Below are 19,408 nucleotides of genomic sequence, written 5' to 3' on the forward strand. Positions count from 1 at the left end.
ATTCGGATATGGCTCCTCCGACCCCAGAAGTCAGGAGCCAAGAGCAGCTTCTCAGTTCTTTGAGACCACCCCTCAACCAGTTACGCTCTGACCACAACGTGAGTTACCGGCCAGCTGCACTGACATCGGGACAGACCGCTCCCACCCCCCCCCCAAAACAACCAACGAACCACACAGACGTTGAAAGGAGGCTTGGGAGAGCACTGGACTGGGAGTGCTTTGGGTTGCACAACTGTGACCTTGAGCAAGCAGCTTCCCTTCCCTGTATCTCGGACTCTTGAACCTTGAGGGGTGTGGGGTGAGGGCTCTTGGTAAGTGACCCTAACCTTGGGTCAGAAATGGGATCCAGGGTGCGCGATGGAAAGATTATCCTGGTGGCGTCATTTGGCAGTTCTACCAGGCGAGCTTCCTGCATCTGTCACAGTCACTCCATCTGCACTATGATCCTCGCAGGGGGAAGCCGACGTATCATACCCTCTTAAAGGCAGGTCTTAAAGGAGCTTATGGAGATCGCGGCGCAGTTAGGTACAAATACATATGCCCGCAGCGTCTCCAGCAGCGGCAGAGCCTGGAAACCACGTTTTTAACAGTAATTTCGAGGGGAAAAAACTGAGTAATTTAAGATTTATCAGTAGATTTTGTCCGGAGTTGTCGACAAGCCATATTTGCACGACACTGCCATGAATTTTTCTTGAAGGAAGCCCAGAAGCCCAGAGACAAAGCTGTGTGACGAGTGGCCAACAGAATTAGAATTCAAACCCAGTTCTGGTTTGAGTTGCCCACTCAAAATCCTACAAGCGAGTGAGGTCGAGAGCGGGTCTCGGGTAGTCTCAAGGCCAGTGCCCCGCCTGCTGCTGGGGACCGCATACTGCGGGCACTGTGCCCCGCCCCCACACCGGACCTGTCTCTAGGACTGGACCCCGCCCTCCAGTTATGTCGATCACGCCTCCGGCCATCAGGCTCCGCCCTCGACATAAGGTATCGCCCCACCTCCCAGTCCGTCGGGGCCTGCTATTGGGTTCTGCCAGCGCGCCTCCCGACCCGGGTCTCTAAACTCAGCTTTTGCTCTGGGCTGGAGTTTATCCCTGCCGTGACCATAAGGAAGGCCTTTCTAAAGACCCCTGCAATTCCTGTCTCTGGAGCTGCGGGCGCGGTGGCCGGGAAGTTCAGAACCTTCTCCCACACTACATTCCAAGGGGTGTCCCCGGAGGGACTCAGTGGCGTTAGGAACTCCGGAGCTGGGCAACAGGGTCTGCCCGAGCTCTTTCGCTACTGCGGCGACCCGGAAGCATTGAGTCTGAGGGACACAGCAGACTACGCACATCCGGTAGCCCATCCACACGGTTTCTCTGGCCGGCGGGCGGGTAGGCCCTGGAGGTGGGGATTGGATGGGTGCAGCACATGGCCTGCAGCACTTGGCCTGCCCTCCAGCGTGGTACAGGTGGGGAAACGCAGAGAGGCGAGCTGGAGCTCGGCTGGGTCGTTGATAACACCCACGCGGAGCTGCCATGGAGGCTGCAACCCTCGCATCGGGTTAGGTTCACCCGGGGCACCGCGCAGGTGGGCAGAGTCGCCCCTGGTGTCCAGCAGACTCATGTCCTGACTGGGTGAATGTGGGCCTGTCACGTCTCCATCTGTAGCAAGTTTGGCTCTGAGAATGTGGCAATTAGCAGTGCTTGGTAAATGCTAGGTTGGACCTTGGTCTTTCTGAAAGTGAAGTGGACAACTGGTTTTAAACCTTCAGTAAACTTGTGACAATTCAGATATGGCATTTACAGTGTTTTAGATGGCAATTTATAATAACGTCTGGGATTATGGGTTAAATTAGAGAGAGTTTGAGCCTCCAAATGACAATACATGCAAAATGGCATAAACAGAGCTCCAAGTCAGGCGGTTTTTTTTAACCACTGTGACGATATAGCCTACTTCATCCTGCTGTGTGCACTGCCTCTGGGACTTTGACATTCATTGACCAGTGCATCCCTCACCGTGGGCTTGGTATTGTATTTCCCCCACTTTATGGATGAGAAAAGTAAAAATCAGAAATGATTTCCCCAAGGTTCCATACAATGGAGCCAAATACAGTTGTCCTCCTAAACTTATGCCCTGTCCCACCACCAGTCTGTTTATTAGCAAAGATTGAGCTACAGAAATCAAACCTACTTCCAAAAATGTAAAGGCCAAGAAAGATGAACTATGTGGGGGAGGTTCTAAATGGAGTCAAGGAGGAGACAGTGAGCATGTCCTTTTTTTGACAACTCCTGCTTTCTTCCTTCTCTCTCCTTAGGGTGACAACCACTTTGAGGACCAAAACCATTTGGGAGCCAAACCAGAACCTGTGATTTTTTATCTCTACCCAACTGGGCCAAAGACCTCAGGGGCTGACATCACAAAGAACACAGGAACCTGTTGTGCACAGGAGTCTTTTCCTAAGACATGGGGCCTTGTGGCCGAGTGCTGTGGACCCTTCTATCTGGCCCCAAGGGGAGGAGGGGAGACACCCAGGCCCGAGCCTTCAGCTTATGGTCAACTCTGCACAGGCTGTTGAATCCCACAGAGTTGGTCAGTCACTGGACAGGGGTCTTTGAGAAGAGAGGCATCCCAGAGGCCCGAGAGTCCAGTGAATACATTGTGGCTCATGTCCTTGGAGCCAAAACAGTTAAGTGCAGTGTTATGGGTGGTGGAAGGACCCTGGGGAAAAGACACCTGGATTTTACCTCACTAAGAGTGCTTAGCTGAGATGCATGGGATTTGTTTTTTTTTTTAAATGAATGTGTTAGGAAGATACTTATTAGTGCTTCCAAAAACCTGTTAAAGTGTGCTGGATACTGGCAATTCAGAGATGACTGAAGTAACCAGTGCTTGGCCTGCAGAGATTGTCCACATAAGAAATCTTGGGTTGGGGTCCTTGACCAGGGGAAATGACTATTCACATTGTCCCTTGGGATAGTTTCAGAGCTTGCAGCCAGTACTTTGGACCCAACCCTTGACTCCTCAACAACTGCAGAGTGTCCAGGAATTGTGTAGCTACCGATTGCAGAGGTGAGCACCCAAGGGCCAGCCCTCAGCTTCTTCCAGCCCCAGCAAGTTCATGGCCAGGGAGGGAAGTCTCTAAGGACTCCCCTCTAGGAAGGCATTGGAATGAGTGATTAGCAAAAAGGGATCAAGGTATAAAAAGGAAGGACAGGCCTAAACTGGATGTCCCAGGACACTGAGACATGGTACTGTTTGGCAGCCCTTGTCCATAAGTGGTGCCCCTCACTTCAGGTTTATTCCTGGCTTGGGCACTGATGATCACATGGATGCCCCCTCTGCAGGATGCCTGTGCAATACATCCTTGGGGAATGGGACTTTCAGGGGCTCAGTCTGAAGATGACACCCCCAGTATTCATTCCTCGACCAGAGACAGAGGTGAGTGTGCCACCAGGATAAGATGAAGATGAGATGGAAAGGGGACCTGTGTTTCCCCAGACTTCCTCCAGGGGGTGCTGGGACCTAATGATTGCTTCCCAAGGGCAGCGCCCTTTCAGACCTGTGTCTCCTGGCTAGCTGGATTGGCTGGGGCGAGGAATCTTGTGCCTTGTTGACTGTTCTTGTCTCAAGTCATCACCTAAGCTCTCTGGACTGATGGGGTACACCCCACGTAGAGATGTCCAAATATGAAACCTAGTTTTATAGTTGCCCTAGGAGCTACCATGTGGGCCCATGGCCCTCCCAACCCTTGAGGGAACTAATATCCTCTAGCAACTTCTTAAAAGTTTCAGGAAAGAAGTGGAGAAAGCTGTACCTGGATGCCTGGGATGAGTTGTGGTACTGCAGCTGGTAAACAGTTTGGACCTTCAGACCAGGGAACCTGTGATTTAAGATCCTCATAGTTCACTATCTGGTATACTATTATGTACACCAATCCCTCAAATTGTAAGAAGCGGACATGTGTGACCCAAACATGCTACCTCTAAGTGATACAGCCTGATCCTGGGAGAGCTACTGTCTATGGTCCTTGATTTTCCCTCTTACTTTGTGGATGGTAGAGCTGATCAGAGAAAGCAGACCAGGACTAGAATGGAATGGAGCTGAGTAGGGATGGTAGGCAAGCCAGAGGGCACCAGGACCTGTGAGGGGTTGTTTCTAGAAAGACACCCAGGCACACAAACATTCCTGGGAAGGGTCAGGCCCCTTCTTCCTGCCCATCTTCTAGCCTCTGCTACCCAGCCAAGAAACCCTCTGACTCCTCTCACCTCCATATCAGTGGTTAGGAGACTGAATTTTCACCTCATAGCCAGTACTGGAGCCTTGATGAAGTCACAGGGCTACCAAGGAGGAGAATGTGGGGACAGCACTTAGACTTGCCAATTCCTCACGTGGGGTTGTCTCACCTAGGGTTGGCATCCAGAGCAGGATGGGATCCGAAACCTGAAGGCTTTTGGAAAACCACCCTGTAGCTCCTCCGCAGACTTGTGGCTTTTGATCAGGAGGTCATTTGCAATCCTCTGAGGTTGCCAATGGTCAGGGCAGGGGAGGGCAGCTCTCTTAGTGATCTTTGAGTCACTGTAGAGGTGACCTGGAACCAGCCACGTGCCCTGGGTTTCTGAGTGTTGTGTGTAAGCTTTAGTTTCCATGTGGCCCCCTTTTCTTAGGTGGGTGTTGGCCAGGAAAGCAGTTTGCTGCAAGAGACGGGGAAAAAGGACTCTGTGGTTGGGAGGCAGCCCCTACCTTACTGTACAGAGATTTCTGAGAACTTACCAGGTTTGCCCCAGCATGAAGTCGCAGTGAGGTGGGGGTGCTTTACCAGGAACTCAAGAGGATGTGGCCCGGGGCAGGGGGTAGGGTGAAGGCTTCATGGGAGGGAGCATGGTGACTGTTCCCTCCATCTACTAATGGTAGTTTCTGATGATGGGTACAAAAGTCTGAAGTACAAAGTCACAAGTGGCTTGTGGCCTGACGACTTGGGGTTTCCCTGGGGGTGGTAGGTAACTGAGTCTCCCACAAGACAGTGTGTACAGTAGGAAACCCAAGGCTGGGGTGTGAGGAGCCTGGCCTAGTGTGGGGAGATCGTGTGGAGACAGACAGGTTCAACACTCCATCTAGGATGTCTTTGGGAGAGGGAGTGGTACCTTCCTGGGATCCTAATGGAGGGTGCGTACAGGGCTCGGGTTCTGCTGAGGCCTTGGGTCACCCTCTTAGAGGGCTATGAAGTCCACATTATTAGCAGTAGACAGCACCTGCCTGCTCCTTATCTCCTGCCCATGTGCTCCTGTCCCTCCATCCATCCCACCATGCTCCTGAATTCTTCCCACATTCACCCGGAAGACATACCTGGGGCCTGTGACAGCTCAGCTTCCAGTGAGTCCCAGGTTTGGATGAGAGTCTTCACTGTTTGGAAAAGAGGACCTTTCTAGACTCCCTGTAGTGGTCACCACTGTGGCCCTAACCACGATGAACCTCCTCTGACCTGGAGTAGGAGGGAGAATGAAGCCGCTGGGGGCCCAGTCCTCCATCTTACCCCCACCTGGATGGCTTTTCACACAGGTGGTGTGTGTCTGAGGCCAGGGAGATCTCTGAAAGGCAGCTGGCCAATATGGCTGGCTGATGGTTCATCCTCCAGCTAGAGTGGACAGTCTGTAACCAGGAAATCAAGAGGTTCACACCCCTGACAAGTCTCCCACTCTGCTGGCCTCTTAGCATGTGCTTCACCACAGGCTTTCAACCACAACTCTAGACCACATGCTCTGGGCTACTTCCAAGCTCCCACCTCCATCCAAAGGATACCTTTCAGAAAAGGCCACGATGTCTTTTCTGTGCTCCTTGACTGGTTACTGGGGACCCGGCCAAGATCCCCAGTTTCCCAAATGAGTGTACGGCAAAGGCTAAAATAAATGAGACAAGTGGTATGATTTTAGGGCTCCAGGAGGATCAAAACCCTCTTGCAGAATTCTTGACTTTGGGGGCTAAGACAAGAGCTTCTCTGGGAACCCCATATTTATTAGATATTCCATGAAAGAGAGGGGATATTGAGGAAAGCATGGGAAATGAGCAGGACCTTGGGAGTCACTTCAAAGACTTCTCCAAGTAGTAAATTATGCCAATTTAGGAGAACCATCTTATCTCCAAGATGACATTTATGGTAGGAGTGTCACTGCAGGAGTGAGCTCCCTTCAGCTGCAGTCTGTATTTACTTAATTAGTGATGGAGCCAAGGTGTCCTCAGCTGTGGCCTTATCTTGCCCTTTGAGGTATCTCTGGCCTCACAGGCCACTACAGGCCTCAGCCAGGACCAGTGATTCATAGAGGTTCACTTTCTATGAGTTAGCTCCCATTGCCAGGCAAGAGGCCCAGGCTTAGGACAGACTCACAGATAAACATAGAAAGCCAGTTAGTTAATTTTAAATCCTGTTCAGAGCCACTTCATAGTGGTCTCCAACAACTGGTTACTTGGGTCCCCATGCCTGTGCTGGTTGAAAGTGCATAGCAGCATCCTCCATCCTTAGCCCTACTCTGTGTTGGCTTCACCCCTGCAAGGCAATGTCCACATACAGTTCCTGCAGACAGCAAGTGGTAGGCCAGACACAAAAGTGTCTTGTATCCAAAGTGTCAGTGTCTGTATCCTCCCACTGCCATGGTCAGTTGGGCACCTCTTCTCATACCCATGCCCCCTTTCACCACGTTCTGTGTATGCTGCAGGCCCCTTCAGATAGAGGACTTAGGTGGGACTGTCTCCACCCCATGGAGAAAATTCTGCCCTTTTGGCCTAAGAATCACTCTGGGAACCTCTCAAATTCATGTCTGGGGGGAAGCTAGCAACAGATGAGCCTCCCACTCACTACTTCCTTCCCCCTGCCACCTTCCCTCCTTTCCTTCCTTTCCTTTCCCTGCCAGGCAAGCACTGTAGCGCTGTGTTATACGCACAGCCCTTGGCCTTTGATTCTTGAGCACTGTGAGCTGTAGACCAGGCTCCAGGTCAGGCCTTGACCCTTGGGCCTCAGTTTCCTCATGGGCCAGCTGTGAGGATTCAAAAGATTAATACAGGGAAATCATCAGGAGCTGGGTCAGACAAAGAGAGTGGCTAAGAGCAATCAGGTATGGCTCTTAGCATAAACAGGTATGGCTCTGAACATAAAAGACCATCTGGGCAGGGCTGTGCCCAGATGATTTATTGTACGCTTAATGCAAAAGCTGTGGGATCAGTGCCTTGTGAATGTGGCTCATACACTGAGAGGGTTGTGTTCAACTGTGCTGAGTTTTACAGTTGGGGAAACTGAGGCATTAAAAGCCAGAGAGATCTGCCCATGGACTCAACTGACTTGAAGCCACCCTGACTTTGGCCAAGGCCGTTTCTACAGTCATTCAAACTAATTGGTTGAGTCTCTCTGCCAAGAACCCCAGGAGCCAAGGTACTGGCTCTGATCCAGACTCCTCTGCCTCACAGGAGCTGGTGGAATGGGTACTAGAGGAGAAGGCCCAGGGGCTCCATGCGATGGGAGCCCATGGTGGTCCCCGAATTCTGGAGGTGGGCTGTGGGTCGGGAGCCATCTCCCTTAGTCTGCTGACTCACCTCCCTGAGGTAAGCCCCCTCTTCACCCCGCTGCTCTACCCTACCCAAACTATGCTGTGCGCTGCCTTCCATGGGTCCTTCCTCACATCCCTATGCTAGAGGCTCTCTAGATGACCAAATGTGGAAGGACAAGGCTGTCCCTGTCTAACAGGGTCACAGCCTTTAGCTCTCATCCCCATCTGTCTGAATAGGCTCTGGCCATGGAGAGGAAAACACTGTGAGTGTTTTTCCTGGTGGGAAGTACAGATGGGTGATGTGACTTCCTCTGGTGGGACCTGCATCTCCCAGCACTCTTCCTTTTATTGTTTTTCTTTGAGCAGAGCCAAGTCATTGCTGTGGATAAAGAGGAAGCTGCCATCAGTCTGACCTGTGAGAATGCTCAGAGGTAGGGAGGCTGGGGTGCCAGAGAACAAGCATGGGGTGGATCTTGGAGCCTGAACTTGACCTTTATTCACTGTCAAATCCACCAGTGTCTGACTTCTGCTCTGAAAAAGGGAGACATAACAGGGGTGGCCTGGCATTGGTCCTACAGGATTATGAGTGGATATAGGCACTGAGTATCTTGCTGGTCTAAGAAGGATTCCCTGTCCCTCCTCATCCTTGTAGCCAGGGGTAGGGGTCTGTCCCCCTCATACTTCTTCCTTCCCATCTCTCCAGGCTTCAGCTGCAGGACAGGATTTGGATTGTCCACTTCGATGTGACCTCAGGTACCCACCCCCTCTCATCTTCCTTGGAGTGGGGATCCTGGCCAGGTGCTGCTGGGTGGCAAGGCAACTGCGGAGGGCAGGGAGGGGTCTCCCATAGTCACATGCGTACAAGCCCTCTCATACTAGTTCTTGCTGAGGATGGACAAGTTGCTGTTGCCTCCTTGGCTGACATGGCCAGGAGGGAGCCAATCACGGGATTTTTCTTACCTTCTTTTATTTTTTTCCTCTTCTTCTTTAATACTCTATAACTGATGAGTTTTAGTACAGCCTACTTACAGCGATAAACAGGCTTATGAGAAAGCCTATGGGACCAAAATACTTGAAAGCCCTCCCCACCCTCATCTTGCCTGGTAAAAAGTAGCCCAGGACTATATAGGCCAGGCTCAGTTCTTACAGTGTCCTCAGGTTTCCAACTCTGGTGCTGGCTCTGTCACATTGCCATGGGGTCCCTCTCCTCACGTGCTTCCTCCATGCCATGTGATACAGGTAATGTTGAACCTGGCACAGGGAGAGACCAAGAAGCAGCCATCAGGCAGCAGCTGGCTGAGGCTGGACCTGCCCTCCATGTGCTCAGACCATGTGACTATGAGGCAGAGTGTGGCAGTGCCAGTGAGTTAAAGAGGAAAGAGGCTTTTGCTTTGCTCGGGCAACCATGGAGAATTTCCAGGAAACTTGAAATAAATATTGCTTAATGAAGAGGCTTGACAAGAAGGAGAGAAAGCAAGGACATTCCTAATGGGAGGCTGCCTGTCAGAGCATGCACATTCCTGGTCATGCTACTGGCTAGGTATTCTGGGCACTAATCTTTAAGTGCAGCTTATCAGGTGTGGAGACGTCCGCAATACGTGGCTTAGGAAGGAAGACTACCCAAGGAACATGGTGGCAGCTACCATCTCTTTTTCCTCAGTGAACTAGTCATGCTGTGTTCTCCTTTTTTGACCATAGAAAGGAGCTGGACACATCTTCTGCCAGGGGGCCCTGTGGACCTGGTTGTCAGCAATCCTCCGTACATCTTCCATCAGGACATGGGGCAGCTGGCCCCAGAGATCCGCAGGTGGGGCAGGCCTGAGAAGGCCTACCAGAATTGAACTTCCCTGGAGCACCACACCGTCTGGTGGAGTGGGGGTAGAGGTGGGGTAGGAGGTCAGCCGAGAGGGGCACTGATGTTTAAAGGTGCACTGCACCCTAAAGCCCATGGTCCTTGATACATTTGGCTTCTGCCTCCCCACTTCACACTGCTTCCCACTCTCTGAGCCTCAGTTTTCTGCCTCTGAAGGGGAAGCAATAATGCTTTGCAGGGCCATGGCGAAGCCTCAGTGACCCTGGTCTCTATGAGGGTTCATAGAAGATGTTCAGCAGATGGATGTGTCATTTTACAGAAGAGAGGTCCAGAGAGGGAAGGTGCTTGTCTAAGGTCCTATGGGGATATAACAGGAAAGCTGAGGCCTTCCTGTAGGCTTTGTATAAGCCATTCTGCTTTTACCTGGGCTGAGGACCAGAGGGGCAGAATGCTGGCTCTCAGAGGTGGTCAAAGAGCTAGCTCTAGACCTCCTAGACCAAAACCTGTTATAAGCACCCCATTGAGAGGAGACCTCCATATCCTGTCAATGGCTGTCAGTGGGATTCAGCAACATGCACAGTACTGCCTGATGGGAATGCTGCCACAGTATGCTGGGATATAGGAGCTGCCTTCCATCTGGGGGAACCACCTCCTCTGGTCCTCACATTTGCCTCTCAACCTAGAGTCTGAGTTCCAGGGGACCCCGTCTTGTGGACACCTTGCCCAGATCCCTTTTCAGACATACAGTGTCCTACATCTCACCAATCAAGGTCTCACCCCTCTACTATTTCTATTTTCCTGTCCAGCTATGAAGATCCAGTGGCCCTGGATGGTGGGGAGGAAGGCATGGACATCATTACCAAAATCTTGACCCTGGCACCTCAGCTCCTGAAGAACTCTGGGTATGAATGGGTCTGTCCAGCTCTTCTACTCCCAATTGTACTGGGCACTCCCTGGTTGTCATTCTGCCTCCACCTCTCAGCCTAGGTGACTCAACACTGCAAGTCCTGGCCCTGCCCAATTGAGCTGACCTGTTCTCTCTCCATGTAGAAGCATTTTCTTGGAAGTGGACCCAAGGCACCCAGAGCTTGTCAGCAGTTGGCTTCAAAGTCGGCCTGATTTATACCTCAGTCTTGTGGCCGTGCGCAAGGACTTCTGTGGGAAGTAAGGCCCACCCCTACCCCCAGTTCCATGGCCCTAGTGATCCTTCCCGTCTCACCCACTACACGCCGTGGAGCTTTGGCACTAACCAGCTGTCATTCCTGTCTCCTCAGGCCCCGGTTCCTGCATGTGCAAAAATCTGGGCCATAGTGTGACTGCCCTGCAGACATTTGACCAGAACCCCAGTCTGCATGAGTGCCTGGCTGACCCTTCTACTAGCGGTGGATGGTGCTTTCTGGAATCCCAGACGCTTACAGCACTACAGTGGTTCTGTGACTGTTTATGGTACACACTTCTGAGAGTCTTGGCAGCAAGGATGGAAGTGTCCTTCCTGGAGCAGCAAAAATCAAGGCATCCACAATTTGGCTCACAAGCTGGGCAGACCCAGTTCCCAGTCCAGATCCATCACATCACTGTGACTGAGGACATGTCACTCCACTTGGTTGGAATTGGCTTATTGGTGGAATTGCTATGCAGATCCTGGGAAACATGGACAGTAAAGTATCAAGAGATGACAAGTGGCAATGCAATGGTTTGGCTATAGTTTGTGAGTCCTTGCCCCTATTCCTTGGACACTGTGAGAGTGAGAGCTTCCTCTTGCCCCAGCAAGGCTGCTAGTTCCCTGCCTGGTAAAGGCAGGGCCCTCACTCCTGTCCTTGATAGCATAGGGCCGTGTGCCAAGAGCTCCCTTCTGGGATTGACTAGTCCTCCACCAGCCAGTGCATTTGCACAGTTGCCTGGCTGGCCGCAGGCTCTGCACATGCTTCCAGAAAGGGGTGCTGAGGGGTCCCAGCACACAATTCTGGAGTTGTACGCTCACATTCACATAACCAAAAACTTTCCTGTAGCTGTTTATCTTTACTCCTGTAGCTTTGATTGATTGATTGACTGGCTTTTTGAGACAAGATCTCACTATGACTGACTTTGAACTCATTATATAGACGAGGCTGTCTTCAAACTCATGTCCTCAAATTCCCCAAGTGCTAGAATTATAGGAGTGTACCAGTATCTAGTACCACTTAGCTAAACACCCTTCCAAGTTAACCCTTGCATTTCAATTCACTCATCTATTCCTGGTTGGGGCCAGAGACAGTGAGAAGCTAAAACAGTGATTACCAAGTTTGACTTCTCTTTCAGCTCTAATCTCTGCAAATTCATGGCCATGTCAACAGTGATGGGGACAGCACTCTAGGTTGGTGAGTGATGACATGAGGTGCATCAGAGTAGACCCTAAGGAGCATGATAGGCCAGCAGACCTTCTTCCCACCTCCTGGCACTTTCAGGGGCCTGACCTGAATGCAGTGGCCAGAGGCAGTGTGTTTGCTGGGTAGCATCCTCAACTGGAGCCACGACAGCTGCATTCTAGGGCTGTGTCTTGCAGAAGGACCACAGGCAGGCCTTTTTCCTGTGAGGGAGCCCGTTCATTTTAGTCCAGGGACAAAGTCGTTTTAGTCGGGTGCAAAGTGGCACCCTTTTTTTCCTTTAAGTCAGCCAAGTGGAGAGTGCCAGCTGGTGGCTGAATGTCCACTGTCCAAACAGTCCAAAGTATCAAGAGAAGATGTAGCCTATCTGAGGGCCTATGATAGGAATGGCTAGGTGGAGACACAAAGTTAAGTCCGTACTTTAGGAGAGTTATATTGTTGGGGAGCACATTTGCCTTGCAAAGGCCAGGCTGCAGATCCCAGAGCCCTAGTGTCTGGCATGTGGCACCCAAGAGAATGTAATGATGAAGAACAATGTTGGAGAAGCTGGGGTCAGTGGAGCATGAGCCACCTCTTGGGACAACTTTCTTCCCAGAAAAATGCCTCTGCTGGGGATAAGGTCCAAACCAAGCTGACTGACAAGGCTGAGGCCTCAAACCTGCTATCACTGGCTTGATTAGGCCCAGATATTGAGCTGCAGTTTGGAACTAGCATAGGTATGGGTCCTGGAGTCTCCCCATCACCAGGAAGTGACCTTGGGCAGACGAGTTCACCTCACTCAGCTTTGGCTTCACCTTACATAAGCCTGAGAAGTGGAACCAATGCTTTCTATTATAAGATGGTTGTGAAAAGCCCATGGCATGTAGCTTTCTTGGCACATTATGGGTATTTTCATAGCTTACTTCAGAGGACAGACACAGGAAGTTAAGACCCTTAGCCTCCTGTGTCTGTCTGTTACTTGGCATGCAGAGACAAGACAATTGGGAAATGAGAGAGAGCAAGGATATCAGTCTTGGGCTCTTGGTTTCTGCCTGCCCTCTGGGAATGGAACCACTAAGAAACTGATAATCTAGAACTCCACAGCCCCTCAGATCCTCCAAATACGGATCTAAATGCGTTGAGGCCCAGGCTAAGGCAGCCCATGACTCCTGCTCAGGGAAAGCCAGGTTCACTTTCCCTGCCCCCTCCCTCATTCCTGAGGTCAGAGCCAGAGACTTAAGGCACCTCTTGTGGCACACATCAAAGAGACCTTGGGGTCAGAACAGCAGGAGGATGTAGAGCTGATGGTACAGTGCAGACTCACAGCTCTCTGAGGTGTGAGGGACATGTCTACTGCCCCAAGTCTCCTTCAGCCAGAGCCCAAAACCTAGCAGGAGGTTAAGAATCCCTGTTTCAGGTGATTTAGGAGGAAACTCCCATCTCCTACTCTGATGGTTGGAGAAATAGGCCTTGCCTTACAGTAGGATTCTTTCCCTAGGTTTGCCAGCAGCCAGCTGCTTTATTGAAATGTACCCCAAGCTCCTGACTGCAAGGAACACACCCTTTTCTGCTTCTCTGCTCCCACCTGGACCTTGAGCCATTACCCACCCTTTCCCAGTCCTTGTCCTAAACCCTTGGCTGGCCTCCCAGGATCTGGGAGTGGTTCTTGTGTTCTGCAGAATCAGGGTGTGCAGAGGTTGGGAACAGCCATGGAAAAAGTCTTAAAAGACACTTCCCTGGCCCTGTCAGTACTCTGTAAGCTGGAATCAGAACCATGCATTCCACTACTAACAGGTGGGAGAACTAATGGCCCAAGTTGGGAAACCCTTTAACCTCTACAGACCAGCATGTCTTTCCCTCTACTGCCCAGACTTCAGTGTCTCTGCAGTGCCTTCACTCTTGGAACACACCTTCCTGTACCTGTGCTTGCTGCTGCTAGTCCAAACTACACCCCACCCCAAGCTCCAGCACAAATGCTTCCTTCTTTGGAACACCTGCTCTGACCTCTCCATTTTTCCTGCCTATCCTGGCTTAGTATCTGCTGGTGCCAGTGTGTGCTGTCCCATGTATTTGGGAACCTTCCTCTTTCGTCTCTCGGGTCCCCTGGGAGTCTGGTGTAGTCAAGTTCAGTAGACATTCACCAATAATATGACAGGGTGAACATTTTTTAGAATAGGGCTGGAACTCCCACATGGCCCACCTCTGACCTTCAGCAACTCTTATGTATTCTGATCAGCAGAGGAAGCCATGAGGGCCAGCCTCCTGCCTGAGTCAGGCAGCTGTTCAAGTTGAGCCACTGCCCCATAGAGGGCTCAAGTGCACCTGATCCCTGCACAACAACCACACCAGGAGAACAGGCTGTCCTTGGCGGCAGCAGGAACAGGCACCAGATTTCCTGGAGCCCTTGGTCATGGGCAGCCAGGCTGGTGGCTAGAACAATGGCTTGATCCCCCTTCATGACCCCTCTGCCCTGGATAAGATTCCGAGATTGGTTTGGGGCTGGCAAACAACCCTAACCTCCTATGGTAGGTAGTGTAATGGCCCCTCAAAGATGCCCATGTCCTCATTCCTCAAAACCTATAACTTACCTTCTGCGGCAGAAGGGACTTTGCAGATGTGATTAAGAATTCTGAGATGAAAAGACTGTTCTAGGTTATTTGGGTAAACTCAGTATAATCACAAGTGTCTTTATAAGAAGGTGGCCAGAGTGTCAGAGCCAGACGTGTGGTAATGGAAATGAAGTCAAAGTTATGTGGTTACTGGAGGAAGAAGCCAAGAGCCAAGGAATGCAAACAGCCTTTCTCTAGAACCCCAGAAAAAAATGGGATCCTTTAGACACCTTGATTTTAAGTGCAGTGAAACTAATTTTGCATTTCCAACCTCTCGAATTGTAAGATGTAGGGTTTCAAGTCATTAAATTTGTAATAATATATTATAGCAGCCATAGAAAACTAATACAGATTTGGCACCCAAAGTAGAGCGCTACTAAAAATAGAAGTATGTAACTTTGGAATTGGAACCTGGGAATGGCCAGAGGCTAGAAGAATTTTGAGAAGCATGTTTTGAGAAACATTGCCTTAAGCACCTCTCCTCAATGGCGTGGTCATGCTGGAGGAATGAGGAACCATCCTCAAGCTGCCCGCCTGAATTCCCCAACCCTAGCCCAGTGTCTCACTGTTCCGAGAAAGCTGGCACTTTCTCAGAGTGAGAGGACTGAGGGGTGAGCAAAGTATCTGAAAGAACCTTTTGACATCCTGGTCTTGTAAATAGGAATCAGACATACAATGCAAGGAACCTCTTTTCTTATACTTCCAAGGGTTCTGATCTTTCTGGTTGTTTTTGCTTCTATTTTTGTGGTTCTGGGACTTGAACCCAACCTTGAGCATGCTAGATAAATGAGATACCACCTCAGCCAACTGGCCTTTCTGTGAAAGGCTGAATTTACAGTTGGCAGAAGGGCAGAGGCAAGGGGAGCCTACCTTGGCCGTATTGGGAGTCCTGAGCTGGGCTGACCGGCCCTGGTGTCAGCTGAGACAGCTTAGAATGCTGGCCCTCTGAGAGTCAAGTCTGTCCTAGCCAATGGGGGCTCAGGGCTCTGACACTCATATCTCCATCAGGAATTCTGCTTCTCAGCAAGGGATGCCACCTCATTGCCCTTGCTCTACTGGGACTGCAGCCTTCTGAGGCATGTGTCTGGGGGAATGGAGAGGTCAGATGTCCCACCCTCTAAGCTCAGGTTGCAGATACATTGTTGGTGTTTGAAGCACTGACAGATCCCTGTGCTACAGGTAAGGAAACTGAGCTTGAGCAGAAGGGCTTGAGCTACAGTCTCTAAATTCTCAGTCCCTAACCTTTCCTCCAACTGAAGACCTTACCTTGCTTTCCAGGATTAGTCCTACCTTTCGGAAGACAAATTCTTCTGCCTTCCTGGAAGTCAGTGTGAGGCTGATCTCTGTGTGCACAGAGTAAATCTGCACTGGTGCTGCCTGACCTTACTAGCCCTTGGACCTCGAAGCTGGGGGAAAGATCCAGGCAGCCCCTTGGCCCTCTTCCATCTTCTTGACCTGCAGAGCTCAGTCCTAGGCTTGTGGACCATCCACACAGACAGGGTTTCAAGGCTGTCCTCAAAGGGTTTCTAGCAGCTTCCCCAGTAGGCTGTCTCCTGAGGCACATGGAGGACAGGGCCAGGACTTTATTCTTGTATGCTCTTCTGTGGTGGGCTCCAGGAAAATAACCTTAAGCAAAGGGCTGTAAAATAGGGACCTTGAGTGATGTGCCCTGAACCAAGAACATCTACTCCCACTCCACCCTTATGACATCCCATAAGGAAGGGATTGAACCCAGTCCTCTGCCAGATAGGAGGGCTGCAGATCACCAGAAGCTGCCTGCAGCCCAAGGCCTCAGCTCTCAGTGGGGCTCAGCAGCTGACTATAGTGTCCTAGGGCTGGCAAGGGCTTCTGAGACAAAGGAGAAAGTGGCAGATGAAATAGAAAATACCAGACCTTGTGAGATTTCTCTCAGTGTCCACAGCAGAAGGGCCAGGCAAAGGGTGCTAGGGGCTGGGGGTTGAAAACGTGCAGGTGGCTGCTACAGAAACGAGACTCTCCTGTGCGCGGTATGTGGAATAGGACTTCGGGACCTCCCAACTCTGGTTCTCAGCTGACAAAGGAGTGAGGGAAGTGAGTCCCCACCTCAGTGTGGGAGTACAGAGAGCCTCCAGGTCAGGGGGGTTTTTCAGGTCCCAGGGGAGGCCTGGGAGAATGTGCCTCAAAAGTCTGATCACAGCACCCTGCTGTCTTCCTCATTCTATTCAGCCCTCCTGGCGTGCCCCCCCCCCCCCCCGCCCAGCTATGGAGCTTTTCTTTCCAGCCAGTTTTCCTGTGAAACTAAAACATGTGTTTTTAAAAAGATAAAAGCAGTATCTTAGCAACAGAAACATACTTTACAAGTTGAAATTCTTTCTTAGCATCTAGGCAAACAACAGGGAACACAGATATTTGAACTAGGTGCTGAGATTAGAGTTACAGTCTTACATTGGCCTGAGTTTCCAGCTGGTTTCAGTGTTTGACTTTGGAAGCACAGGACCAAGGGCTCTAATTTATAGATATGTGGTCACAAACTATAGCAGTACTTCCCCAGCCCACCTGGGGTTTCTGGTTGACAGGCGTGGCAGGAAGCTTTACTGCAAGCTCAACAAAACTGTTCTCTATCAGAATTTGACGCTGTGCCTATTTGAGTCTTTGTGGGTTTTTTTTTTTTTAAATTTAGAGTTAAAAATATGAAAGAGAAAGGTAAAGAAAGAAAAGCAGGGGAAAAAAGGAGAAAGAAAAAGAACTCCTGTGGAGCAGGCCCTGGGAATGCTTCTGTACCCACAGGACAACTCCCTCCCAGAAGTCTAACTTGACTATTCCAGGTTCTCTGGGGAGCCTGGAGGCTCCCAGCACTTCCTTCCAACCCAGCATCTGTCATACCCAGTGAATCTGGAGTGCATGCTTCTGAAAAGTTCCAGGAGTGCACAGCCCCCACTTGTCTCTCACCATGCACTCAGTCCCTGGAAGGAAACAGGAAAGAGAATCCCGAATAGGAGACGTGGGCTAGGGGCTTCCCCAGGCTACTGGTAGTGATTTTGAGGTAGAAAAGTGGGTTCCCCAGTGCACCTGATAGTCTGGAGTTTCTAGGTTCTTGGTGCCTTCAATTCTGAGAAGTGACTATGCTTAGGAAGAGAAGTCAGAAGAAAAACCCTTTAAGGCCCCAGCATTACACACACACACACACACACACACACACACACACACACACACACAGCCTTCTGACTTCCTCCCGCTGAGTCACAGCTGATAGCTCAGCACTTCAGCCTCCCTTAGGGCCAAAGGGAGGGGAAGAATTCCGGGTCAGCTAAGGACAGCATTTAGGACAAGTCTTCCTTTCCTACTGGTATCCCCTGCAAGAATCCTGAGGTTGCTGAGGGCTGCGACTACTTCTTCAAACTTAGAGACTAAGGTCCTCTTCTGTTCCATCTCCCCTCCTATCCCATTGTTCACCCATAATCATCTATTAAGCACAAATCACAATCCAGCCCAGGCAGCTAAGATGGCTTAAGTGGGGCCCTGCGCTTGGGGAACTCATGGATTTGGGCATAGATTCCTCTTGACAGCCCCTACTGAGTGGAAGGGTCTTTGGGAATTCTCTGGTCTGAGATCAAGAGCCATGAGAGATACTAGCCTGTGGGGCCCCATTACACACACATCAGAGATACCTGCATACCCCTATGCAGGCACCCACGCATACATACCTGGTGTGAGACTTGAACACTGGGCCTATGTCTGTGACTCCAGAGGCCCACACAGGGCATCCCTTGGTTAGGGGAATTCCAGGTTCTGGAAACCAGGTCAGGGGTGTGTGTGTGTGTATGTTGAGAGACAGAGAGAGAGGGAGAGAGGGGGTCGGGGGGAGGAAAAGAGTGCTCTATCTTAGGCCCAATCACTGCCTATGAGTCACAGGAACCCACAGAAGCTCAAGCACCAGACCCCTATTTCATGGAAAAGGAAGGTGAAGCCCACAGGGTACCCATGACTTAGTGTCATGAAGCAAGTTAGGACAGGTCTGGGAGGAGAATGAGCCAGACCTGGGCATTATACCCTGATATTTTTGGCTTTGTTCTTGAAGCTTGACATCTCCTGAGGATCTCTTTGGCATCCCCATCTGCCACTGGGAGATGAGGCTGGCGACTCTCCTGGAAAACCACCTAAGGGCCAATCTAGGGCATCAGTGACCACTTCCATGAATTTCCCACACACAGTAGGTATCTGGACTCTAGGCTTGGAACGGGGCATCTTTGAGCCTGTGGTGGCTAGAGACACACCCAGGCCAGACCAACCCTTCAGACTTTGCCAGTCACACAGAGGTGGGCACCAGATCCTCTGCTTGTCCTCAGGGCCTTACTTCTATGAAGACCCTATGTACCTTCCCAGGAAAGAGGAGGCTGCTGGCTGTTGGAGAAGGCCCAGAGCCCATGCCTGATCCAGAGTGAGCTCTGGGGCTAGTTTCTCACACCCTGAGCACCTTCCAGCTGGGCCTATGCTTGGCAGGTGAAGAGAGCAGGTCAAAGCAGAGAACCCTCTGGGTTGGTGAATGCCACCCTTCACTAAGAAGTCCAAGATGGCTCTCTGTTCCTCTCAGTACTCTTCCTTTCAACTCAATCTTGGGGAGGAGCAGAGGGAGCACCTTTACCTCTGAGGCTCTGAGCCCTCATGTTCCACCTCCAAACCCCACCCCTGTGCAGGCTGAGCCTGGATGTCACAACCAGTGCTATAGCTATTGCCCCTGATGTTGATTTTGCTGTCTCAGTGGGTGGACACAGCCAGTCATACCCTTTGACAGCTAGCTTTCATCCAGCTAGTAGTGCCAAATGGCCAGGTCAGGAAAGGAATTGGGACTTTCCTGGAGTATCTGGCTGAGGAGCTTTGGAGCAGATTTGGTGGGTAAAACTCACAGGCGAGAGGAAGATGGCTTTTACTTTCCTGGCTGGCTTCCTCCTCCCCTGGCTATGCCAGGACCTGCTTTGCTAGTCTCAGATGTAACAGCATTTTTTTTTTCTTTTCTGTTTTTTTTTTTCATTTTAAAGAGAATAAAACAATACAAAACAAAACAAGGAGAACAGTATTTGATTTCAAAATCATGACAATAGGAAATCAACAATAGTTAATATACAATAGTAACAATACTATCCAATAGTAACAATAGTTACT

At 50.7% G+C, this 19,408-nt stretch overlaps 1 protein-coding gene across 11 annotated transcripts; it reads left to right on the forward strand.

Moving 5' to 3' along the window:
- The first annotated feature begins 47 nt into the window (after positions 1-47).
- Hemk1 (HemK methyltransferase family member 1) lies at positions 48-11,009 on the forward strand. 11 transcript variants are annotated; one of them, XM_063248919.1, is made up of 11 exons: positions 48-311; positions 2,288-2,658; positions 2,951-3,042; positions 3,318-3,411; positions 7,426-7,560; positions 7,872-7,936; positions 8,209-8,258; positions 9,204-9,312; positions 10,125-10,220; positions 10,369-10,482; positions 10,593-11,009. In XM_063248919.1, the coding sequence occupies exons 2-11, from the start codon at positions 2,437-2,439 to the stop codon at positions 10,627-10,629; spliced, it is 1,014 nt and encodes a 337-aa protein (XP_063104989.1). In that variant the 5' UTR covers positions 48-311; positions 2,288-2,436; the 3' UTR covers positions 10,630-11,009. The 11 variants fall into 11 exon arrangements, with proteins under 11 accessions (XP_063104989.1, XP_013015440.1, XP_013015439.1 ...); XM_013159986.3 differs by lacking the exon at positions 48-311 and adding an exon at positions 346-978; XM_013159985.3 differs by lacking the exon at positions 48-311 and adding an exon at positions 1,016-1,364.
- Positions 11,010-19,408: the final 8,399 nt, after the last annotated feature.

Source organism: Cavia porcellus, unplaced genomic scaffold (genome assembly GCF_034190915.1).
Source record: "Cavia porcellus strain 051 isolate PalLab524CR breed Dunkin Hartley unplaced genomic scaffold, mCavPor4.1 scaffold_5, whole genome shotgun sequence".
Lineage (NCBI taxonomy): Eukaryota > Metazoa > Chordata > Mammalia > Rodentia > Caviidae > Cavia > Cavia porcellus.

Excerpts from the sequence above, each read along its gene's own strand:
- Hemk1 (XM_063248919.1), top strand. The coding sequence starts at position 2,437 with ATGGGGCCTTGTGGCCGAGTGCTGTGGACCCTTCTATCTGGCCCCAAG. Across the intron at positions 3,043-3,317 it reads TGTAGCTACCGATTGCAGAG|GATGCCTGTGCAATACATCC; the intron begins GTGAGCACCCAA and ends CCCCCTCTGCAG. Across the intron at positions 10,483-10,592 it reads CGCAAGGACTTCTGTGGGAA|GCCCCGGTTCCTGCATGTGC; the intron begins GTAAGGCCCACC and ends CTGTCTCCTCAG.